Source organism: Crocuta crocuta, unplaced genomic scaffold (genome assembly GCF_008692635.1).
Source record: "Crocuta crocuta isolate KB4526 unplaced genomic scaffold, BGI_CrCroc_1.0 scaffold186, whole genome shotgun sequence".
NCBI classification, from domain to species: domain Eukaryota; kingdom Metazoa; phylum Chordata; class Mammalia; order Carnivora; family Hyaenidae; genus Crocuta; species Crocuta crocuta.
Window position 1 is genome coordinate 8,313,811 of NW_027551569.1, and position 11,121 is coordinate 8,324,931.

The 11,121-nt window shown below is 37.5% G+C and overlaps 1 protein-coding gene across 1 annotated transcript in view; it reads right to left on the minus strand.

Annotated features, from left to right (window-relative positions):
• RBM25 (RNA binding motif protein 25) overlaps positions 1-11,121 on the minus strand; it is a 55,693-nt gene that overhangs the window by 21,854 nt on the left and 22,718 nt on the right. Inside the window, exons 6-9 of the mRNA XM_077750649.1 lie at positions 9,333-9,343; positions 2,613-2,798; positions 1,178-1,231; positions 863-946 (exon numbers count right to left, since the gene is read on the minus strand). Coding sequence (XP_077606775.1) covers positions 863-946; positions 1,178-1,231; positions 2,613-2,798; positions 9,333-9,343 — 335 coding nt within the window. The remainder of the gene's footprint in view (positions 1-862; positions 947-1,177; positions 1,232-2,612; positions 2,799-9,332; positions 9,344-11,121) is intronic.

Genomic DNA, 11,121 nt, shown 5'->3' on the forward strand with positions numbered 1-11,121 from the left:
TAACATCTTATTATCTCTAACATGAAAATACGTTTCATGCAGTATTTGCAAAATTTTACCGTCCATAAGCATCACCTTCAACACCAGCGAACATTCACAGATGCACTGTCATTGAGAGAAGCTTTCAATAGGCAAAACTCGTGAGTGGGATTTACTATGCACAAATACCCATTTCCAAGCCAGTTACCCCTTTGCATATTTTTCTGAGGGGGCATCCATAAATATAATAAAAAACAGAAGCTCATACTTACATCCTATTCCTTGTTACTTTCCAAGCTGAGAGTTTCATCTTGCATTAGTCACCATATGATCTCTATCATAATGGTGGGGGTCAATGAATAGATTAGCTTTATGGGAATTTACAGTTCTTCCATGCATCTAAAATTTGGTAAGTCTGGTAATCACTGACCTACTTTGTAAAATCTCCCCCTCTCAACTTAAATCTACACAAATATAAATCTTAAATTTCAATCTCAGCCCTAAAGCAAAGGTTTTCCTATGATTAAGTTAAATAACTGCCCCCAGAAATACACTACAGTGTAGGTTATCCTGCTGCCCCACTGAATCTAGTTTAAATCTGCTCTTGATGTTTATGTTAAAATCTAAAAGTAAAATTAGCTTTTATTCATATTCAAGTGAGGTGACTGTAGTCAGTAACTGCAACAACTAAGCACAATATGTCAAGGACCACTTTAAAATGGTATGGTCTTCTGTTTCTTTGTCTCTATCTAAATATTAATTAACCTATAAAAAGCATTTAAAATTATATTCTAATGTAAGGTTGATTTTTTTTTTTTGTCTGTTTGCTTTGGATTCTGTAAAAAGTCTAGAGTGGTATCAAGTGAAAAAACAAGAATACTACCTTGTGTGTGTCTCTGAATTTGCTGATCTCTCGGGATATCAGATCTCTTTTGTCTTCTTCCATTTCTATAGCATTTATATCCTCCTAAAAAAGACAAGGGGGATAGGAATGAATGCACTATAGATCTACATCAATACAAAGATTTTAAAATTAAAAGTTAGACATTTTGTACATCTTACAAAAAAGACAGGAGAAACTAAACATACAGAACTTGTATCATAAGTAACAACTAGTGAGATATCAGATGAACAAGAATCACAAATCTGGCCATTAGCAAGTAAACACTCATTGTCAATGCCTACAATGTAAACGCACCTTAGTGATGAGTGGGTAAGGGATCAGTGGGGCCACTGGAAATCTGCGGAAAATCTGCGGAAAAATCCACAAAGATTAAAAAAAAAAAAAAAAAAAAGCAATGAGTCTACATTACCCTGCGCAACAATGCTCTGTATGTTTATACTATAAGCAGTGAAAGATTTCTGTGACATTTTCTTGATTTCAATTTACTTAATTAAAAAGATTTCACTCACTCTCTTGAACCTCTCCTGTCATCTACCACCTCTTCACCCTCCAACTCCCTCAGGCAATGGAATAAGAAAAGTCTTACTAGCGGGACTTTTTCCTTCAAACCCAGGACAATCATACCAACAAAATTTACTCATAATTCCTGCCATACAGCAGGATTTCTTTGATTCTCTCCTCCCATCCCATATCAAACAAATATGTCTAGTAATTTTCTCCTTTCCCATTAATGCTGGAAGAGGAAGAACAGAACAAACTCTAAAACCTCAATTACCCTATAATATGATTATCAATTCCCATTCCCAACAACTGGCATTTCACTAGACAGGTTAAAACCACATGAGGAAAAACAAGCCAAGTAATAAAAATGTATTTGTCTGGAAAGCAAATTGAAAGTGAAATTCAAAATAAAGTAGTAAGGCACTGAAATTCAAAATAAGATAAGTGTAACTACCCCTTCACATTAAAAACTATAGGGTAGGTTTCACAGTACTTTATCATGGCACATACAATCCATGCACAAAACATACTTTCAAAATTTCAAAAACAATACTCCTTATAATTTCTCTAAATTTATCCAAAAGAAATGAACATTTAAAAACCAAACATTTTCTTTCAACCTGGACCCCAAATGTTTAATTAGCTTAGGCAGGCAAAGAGTGGTAAAACAGAATACCCTGGGAAGGAGTGTTTCATCTTGTACTACTCTTTCAGAGTCCTCCAGTTAGAAGTTCAATGGTGTTACTGTCCACAGAGGGGAATGAGCAGTGTTTATAATAAAGGTGTCTAAGAATTAAAGAATGGGTGAAAATCCTCAGTAAAGGACATCTGGTGTCCTGCTTAGAGCAGGGATAGAACAGTATCAGGGAATGAGACAAAAGTAAAGCCGGCCCCTTCATGGCCAGAAAACAAAAACAAAAAACTTTCTTTATCCCTTAGTATCAGCTCCTACTTCATGAGTCAATGGATTTTTCCTTATGAAATTTGAATCCACAGATAAACACAAGCATTGATGCCAGTGCATTTCAAACACACAAAACAAACGTTTTGGTAAAAAATTCCTGAGTTACTTGATTAAACGTGGTCAAATTGGGCTTAGCTGTATATTGTTGTAAATGCTAGTCATTTTATTTTCCCCTTGAAAGTTGACATGCAATAAAAGCACAAGAGTGACACCATAAAAAGTCAACTGTAGAAATGACTGTTGTCAGAAATCAGTAACACATACGTCCTCCTTCTTTTCCTTCTTCTTCTTCCTGGGGTGAGAGTCAGATTCTTGTGAGGGGGCATTGAGCTCACTGGAGTATTCTCGAATTAAAACTTCAATGGCCCCTTTGATCATTTGATCTCTCCTCTTCGTCTCTTCATCTAAAGCTTCTTCATCATCATTAGTGACAGTTTCTGGCCTTGCATTCTTTAAAAAACAAAACAAAACAAAAAACAAGGAAAATGCAGGGGAAGGAAGGGGGGAAGAAAAAGAAAATGAAAACCATTGTAAAACAAGTTAGTACACAAAACAAACATGTTTTTCTCTAACAAAACATCTCTGTAGTCCAATTAAACGCAGATTTGGTTTTGTTCTTAACTTCACAAAACTAAACTTCATTTGATTTACTGATTTTTCTTAGATACTGATACTTTATCATTTTCTTTTCCTTTCTTCCTTTAATAGCTAATATTCTGACCCCTAATCAGTTACAGGGAGTAACATACTACACAATATATCTGCAAAGCTTTCAGTTTTCCAGATTGTCTTGCTCAAATACTTCCACAAACTAACAATATTTACATTAACCAAATCAGAGTTGAAAATTTGATATGAAAAAAATCAAAATACACATGTATACACACTATGACAGCCACCATTACAGCCACCATTTAAAATAAACAAAAAGATGTGTAAGTTAAACAAATGAAAAACACTAGGTAGCTATACACAACAAAATGCAAGCATTAAAAACAAAAAAGAAAGAAAAGAAAGAAAAATGCAGTGTCAGATAGGCCAGGGACTGAAGCAACTGCATCTCTTTTCCCCTTCTGCTTTCTATAATGTGGAAATACCAGTTAAAAAACAAACTCATGTACTTCTACTCTAAGAACCAACCAACCCTAAATGTACAGGTCTTTCTCCCACAACTTGCACATGTAATATAAAAAATTTTAAAAAATCCATGTTGTAATGTTTCTCACAAATCAATAACTATTTATAGGACTTTATTATTTTTTTAATATGTATTTATTTCTGAGAGAGTGTGCACAAGTGGGGGAGAGGCAATAGAAAGGAGAGGAGGTGGGGGTTGAGGATACACAGAATCTGAAGCAGGCTTCAGGCTCTGGATTGTCAGCCTAAAGAGGCTTGAACCTACGAACTGTGAGACTGTGACCTGAGCCAAAGACGGATGCTTAACCGACTGAGCCACCCAGGTGCCCCTAGAATTTTTAAAATATAATAAAGAAGACTAGACTAATTGTATCGATGTGAAAAAAAAATTACTGATTCTAATATACTATAATTCTTGTTTTTATCTTAATTTTACTTTAAAAGGCACCTGGATAATGGAATGAATTTAGTTCAAACTACAAAATTTAACCATATATAGACTTTTTGAAAAAAATTTTTTTTTTTTTTTACTAATCTCTACACCCAACATAGAGCTCAAACTCACAACTTTGAGATCAAGAGTTGCTTGGTCTTCCGACTGAGCCAGCCAGGTGTCCCCAAACTACAAAATTTAGAGAATGACCTCAAAACTTTGGGTAAGTTCCAGTTACTCTGAGTCTTTTCTTAAAACTAGGAAAAATGGAAAAGTATGACAAGCAACAACATAAAGATGTGTACAAAGACTTTTGTAATTTAAAACTATACAAACATGCCTCAAAGTAGTTATCAATTTACTTGGTAAACATGTATTGTGTATGTTTTCAGACTCAATTAAGAACGCTCTTCTGCATAAATGCAGGCTCGTGGTCAAAATGCATGCAACTATTCAAGAGAAATTTCACATCTTGTGGCTCCCTAATATAAATGAGTAGTGATTTCAGATTTCATAATTCTGAAAGCAACCTCCAATGGATACTTACTCAACAGGCATTTTTTTTTTCTTTTTTCTTTTTTTCTTAAGAGCTAACAACCCTGAGATCAAGATGAGCTGAGATCAAGAGACAGAACACTTACCAACTGAGCCATCCAAGCACCCAAAAGGCATTTCTTTCTTAATTTGCTCAACAATTTCTCATTAGAAAAAAAAATTTTTTTAAGTAGCCTCTAAATGCAAAATGGGCCTCGAATTCACAACCCTGAGATCTAGAGTTGCATTCTCTACTGACTGAACCAGCCAAGCACTCGCTGGCTCAACAAAATAAGAGCCTACTATGTGCAAGTTACTATACTAGACGGCAAAAAAAAAAAAAAAAGAGGAAAAAGAAATGACCTTGCCCTTGTTAATTTAGTAAATAGGATAAGAAGTTATACAGATAACTTCAAATTAAGTCATAACGTGTGGTATTATAAAACTAACCACTCTGAGTTCCTTACTTTCTCAAACCTGCCTCTTGATCCAATCTTCTTGCACCAACTATTTACTTGGTATCTTGGATAAAGACAAGAACAGTAATTAAACTTAAAATTAATAATTAAATTAAAATTGGGGTGCCTGGGTGGCTCTGTCAGTTAAGCGTCTGACTTTGGCTCAGGTCATGATCTCATGGTTCGTGGGTTCGAGCCCCGAGTCGGGCTCTGTGCTGACAGCTAGCTCAGAGCCTGGAGCCTGCTTCGGATTCTGTGTCTCCCTCTCTCTCTGACCTTCCCCTGCTCACGCTGTCTCTCTCTCTCTCTGAGAAATAAATAAAAAGACATTTAAAAAAATAAAAATAAATTAAAATTAAGATTTTACCAAAAACATTGTAATCTATAACTGCGGTGATGTAGTTTTACTTTAAATCAATAATATATCACAATAAGGTCTTTGTACAGCATTCACTAAAATCCTTTCAGTAACGCTCTGCTTCTCCACAGGTCTTCTTTTTTTTTTTTTTTAATAATTTTTAAAGTTTATTTGAGAGAGACCGAGACCGCATGAGCGGAGGAGAGCAGGGAGAGAGCAGACAGAATCCCAAGTAGGCACACTGTCAGCACAGAGCCACCAGGCACCCCTCTCCACAGGTTTTAACAAAATAATTAACCTGCCAGTACTTGCCACTGAAACTGTAGATTCTGCGACACACCTGAGCTCTTTCAACCCAAACCCTCAACTGCCAAGACCTAAGTTCTGTACTATGAAAATATCTCTGGGGCGCCTGAGTGGCTCACTTGGTTAACCTCCAACTTCAGCTCAAGTCACTATCTCACAGTTCTTGGGTTTGAGCCCCATGTCAAGCTCCACGTTGACAGTAGAGATTTAAGCCCCTTTCTCTCTGCCCCTCCCCCACTGCGCACACGCCCCCACACGCAGGTGCTCGCTTTCTCTCTCAAAATAAACAAATTAGGGGCACCTGGGTGGCTCAGTCAGTTAAGCGTCTGACTTCCGCTCAGGGCATGATCTCACGGTTTGTGAGTTCAAGTCCCATGTCAGGCTCTGTGCTGACAGCTAGCTCAGAGCCTGAAGCCTGCTTTGAATCCTGTTGTGTCTCCCTCTCTCTCTGCCCCTCTCTCATTCTGCCTCTCTCTCTCTCTCTGTCAAAAAAAAAAAAATTAATTAATTATAAAAAAGAAAGAAAGAAAATACACTTTCTGAGCAAGCATCAAGTCAGTCTTTAGCATTTCCCCTACATTCTAAATTCCTCTCCATGAACCCTCTATATCTCCATGCTTTCCTAAGCACAAATACAGAAGGAGAGTTATAAATCTGAAGGCCTAGTCGTAGAAAAATAGTCATAAACCCTTAAAGTCCCTCCCACCACCATCCTAAATCAAATTTAAATATTAGTATAGCTGGTCTTAACTAAGTTAGAAGTAAGGCATTTGAATTCACACCACCTTATGAGTGACTACTATCCCTTGATCTACAGAGAAAATGTACATTTTTAGAAGCACCTGGGTGGTTCAGTTGGTTAAGCACCAGACTCTTGGTTTCAGCTCAGGTCATAAATCATATTTTGTGGGTTCAAGTCCCACAACAGGCTCCATTCTGATGGTGCAAAGCCTTCTGGAGATTCTCTGGTCTCCCTCTTTCTCTGCCCTTCCCCCGCTCACTCTCACGCTTGCTCACTCTATCTCAAATAAAAATTTTTTTAAAAATGTGTATTTTTAGAAGGAAAGCTTCTTAGCCCATATCTCTTCACCAGTTGTTAATGTAAGAAAACCAAAAATAACCAGATGTATCATGGAAGGAAAAGTTATTTTTGGTTTCAACTTAAGGTCTACTCCTGGGTCCTCAACCAGAAACAACTGCCTGATTGTTCAGTAATATGGAGCAGCAAAAGATGATGGGTTTAGCAGTACAAGAGGATCACAGAAACCAACTGAATATATGAGAGGTTTATGGGCCCACCTATTTAGCTCTTTTCAGAGGAAATAAAAGCTTCAATCGTAAAGCTACTAGTAGAAAAGCTGAAAAACACCTCTTCCAGGCTCACTCTTTGGCACTGATTTGACTTCAGGGTCCAAAACAAGAACTTCTTTGGGAACTCAAGCAAATGCAGAGCACTTTCTTTTGAGAAAATGTAGATTCAACTGGCCTAATTTCTAGCCAAAGATGTATATATTAAAGATGTCCCTATATGGACCATGCATCCTCAATTAAAATGCGTTGCAATTGGGCACCTGGGTGGCTCAGCTAGACAGGCGTTTGATGGGCTCAGGTCATGATCTCATGGCTCGTGAGTTCAAGCCCCATGTCAGGCTCTGTGCTCACACCTTGGAGCCTGGAGCCTTCTTCGGATTCTGTGTCTCCCTCTCTCTCTGTTCCTCCCCTGCTCTGTCTCTCTCAAACATAAATAACCATTAAAAAATTTAAAGAAAAATGCAATGCAAGAGGCTCTTTCCAGATATTATCAGTACTTCCAACATTGGTCAGAAGTCATTCTCTCTCTTTTTTTAAATTTATTGATTTTGAAAGAGAGAGCAAGTGAGGAGGGCCAGAGAGAAAGAGGGAGAGAAAGAACCCCAAGCAGGCTCCAAAGTGTCAGTGCAGAGCCCAATGTATGGCTTAAACCCACGAACCGTGAGATCATGACCTGAGCTAAAGCGGACACTTAACCAACTAAACCGCCCAGGCACCCCCAGAAGTCATTCTGGAATGTGTGGTTAACAACCACACTTGTAACGATCAAGCATATATCTTTACTCCTGCTACTGATGAACAGCCAGAAAGCAACAGGGCATGAACTAGTCTAGCATGGTGACCTCAAAAGGAATACTTTCACTAATGGCCAAAGGTTGCTTCTACAGATTCTGCAAAATCTATATAAAAACTTTCAATCAAGCTGTTAGACAAGGCACATAATTCCTCTTAAAATTCTGGGTCAAGGTGCTTGCTTCTGCAGCACATGTACTAAAATTCTGGGTCAAGAAAAATATCTCACTCTTTTTTTAGACAAACTTGTGTTTCTTTTTTACCCAAAAAGAACTATACAACTAATTGTGTTTTGTCTTCTCCCGGGAGACAGGAAAATGCCTGAATAAATTACCATATGAGTTTCTCAACGTTTCGTTTTTTTATTTTTTATTTTTGAGAAAGGGCACACAAGTGAGTGAGGGGCAGACAGAGGCAGAGAATCCCAGGAGGGATAGTGAGAAAAAGAGGAGAAGGGAGAGAGAGAATAGGGGCTAACCCGAAGTGGAGCCATGCTCACCCCAAGCAGGACATGACCTCACCCAAAACAGGGCTTGAACTCAGGAACAGCGAGATAATGACCTGAGCCAACCTGAATGACTGAGCCACCCAGGCACCCACTTAATGTCTCATTCTTGTATCATCCATCTTAGGTCAGTTTTCTAAACTTCTCCACAACAATCAACAAGAAAGAAGAAAGAACAAACCTTCCCATATTTTATCTTGAAAAATCATGACAAATCTGTCATCTACTCCATAATAGTTTTATTTACTTAAAAGTTATTTGAAAAAAATTATCTGATAAGAAAAAATTATCTGGTCAGCATTGCTCTACTTTTTCTTTTTCCCAATACTGTTGAATAACTCGACATTCTAGGAAACTATGCCCTGTCTTATGAATGCAAGTATCTCTGGGCACCATGCCAAGTCCACCCAGAAGTCAGTCTGTTAATGTTTTAAATTTCATCTTATCTGAAATAATTGTTCTGTTTTTATTGGAGGTGGCTACAATTCTATTTTTGAAGATATAAACAGATTTAAATTATGGTTCCTCTCACTAATAAGTGATTACAAATTAAATCAAAAGTCGCACAATTGTGAATTTCCTTATACAAATATAGTGAAGTGATTTGCTTCATGTTCAGAGTACACTTTTGCAAATGCTACAAATTAAACGACCTCACTAGCTAATGATTAAACATAGGGGAAAAAAAGACAGACACCCAAGGAATTGCATAAAACTGTGAAGACATTAAATCCACACTTTAAGAGTTCAGTTATCACTGCAAGGAAAATCTAAAAAGTCTTATTCTAGAGAGTTGTGGATTTTTTTGGGAGAGAGACCGCAAGAGCACAGGGTGTCCCCAGGGTAGTGGCGGGGGCTGGGGCTCCATGCTGACAGTGGGGCTCAAATTCACTGTGAGATCATGACCTGGGCCGAAATCAAGAGACAGACGCTTAACTGACTGAACCACCCAGGCGCCCCAGACAGTTGTTTTTTTGATGTGACAGGAAACACTGCTGCTGTGAAATACAGTTTATACTCCAGAGAAACTGCATTTTATTATTTCTTTATAAAGCTAGGTAAAGACAGTAAGGTTATCAGGTGAGCAATTCAACTGCAATTGCCACTCAATAAATTATCGACCATTCCATTCCTGCTATGGGCAACATACTGTCCTAGGTTCTGCAGAGGTACAAGAGGAAGAGACAGTCTTTGAATTTACTGTCCTTCGTATTTGTAATCAGAGATATGGAAATCAAATAGGACAAGGGGTATAAGAGACAGGTACCAACAATATACGTTACAAAGCAGACTGTAGTGACACCAGTAAAAGCGTGGAAACATATATGGGAAGAGAAGAATTAATTCTCCTTGAGAGAAATCCAGGATAGGATTGACGAAGGTTGTATGAATTAAGTAACACTGTAATTAGATCTGGATAGAACTGCAACAGGAAGCTTGGATGGACAACAAGGACATGAGATGTCAGCAAAGCACAAAAGAAGTTCATGGGGATATGACTGACACTAGCAGAAGGATTGATGAGAGAAGCTAGAAAGGGAAGACTGAATGAGCCTGGAATGCCATACTAAGAAGACAGGCTTTATACTATGAGAAATTCAAAACCATTAAGGATGCACGAGCACACAACTGACATACTTGTTTTAGAAATATAGGCAGTGCTAGAATAATCGATAAGAGGAATGAAATACAGAGAAATCAGCTAAAATTTACTGAAAGTCCAAGAAAAGACAGAAGGTGAAAAAAAATTTACAGAATACTTGGAATTCAATCCTCTATTTATGGAAGAAAAATTCACATATTCCAATTAAAACTATATTCTTCCATACAGAAAAAAAAGTCTGGAAGAATACTCAACAAAAACGTATAGAAGGGCTCCCAATGGTGATGGGATTATGAGTGGTACTTAATTTCTTCTTTAAATAGTTTGTTTTACACTGGGTGTTACTTGTAAGTGATGGATCCCCGGGTTCTACTTCTGAAACCAATACTAAACAGTCTGTTAACTAACTTGAACTTAAATAAATAAATAAAGTAGAAAGCAAATAAATGTGTCTAGGCAGAACTCACAATAAATGCTGACTAGACTGTAAAAAAAAATAAGAATTTCAATAAATGACAGCATGTACTTAAATAAATAGCTTGCTTTATAAGGCTTTTTTTCTTTAATGTTTATTTTTGAGAGAGAGAGAGAGAAAGAAAGCATGCAAGAGGGGTGGAGAGGCAGAGAATCCAAACAAGGCTCCACAATGACAAGAGAGCCTAAAGCGGGGCTGGAACTCACGAACCCCAAATCAAGACCTGAGCCAACACTGATGCTTAACTGAGCTACCCAAGTGCTCCAAGATTTTAGTTTTGTTTTTTTAATATTTATTATTGAAAGACAGAGCGTGAGCAAGAGAGGGGCAGAGAGACGAGGGGAGACACAGACTCCAAAGCAGGCTCTAGGCTGTCAGCACAGAGCCTGATGCAGGGCTCTAACTCACAAACTGTGAGATCATGCCCTGAACCAATGTCACAGGCTAACCAACTGAGCCACCCAGGATCCCCCAAAGATTTTCTTAATAATACCTTCGGAGGTTTTGTTTTGTTTTTACAAAGAAAATAGTGTTTTTTGTAAAGGAGGGAAGAGTAATACCAAAAAAGTTATTTCTATTTTGACTGACAATGAAAGCATGAAAAGAACAAAAATGCTTTTTTGTTTTTGTAAAAAAAAAAAAGGTAATAAACCCGTTTTAAACCCATTAAGTTTGAGATGCCAAAAGGAAATATACTCGGGTTTTAGCTATTTTTTTTGTTGTTGTTGAAAGGGAGTAATGATGAATACATTACAACGTAGGAAAATTTCCTTTACTTTAGCTTCACCTAACATAGGACCCACCTGAGGAAAGTAGTAAGATTTATTTTCATTCATTTTAGAGCCTGTGTGCCTTTGGGGG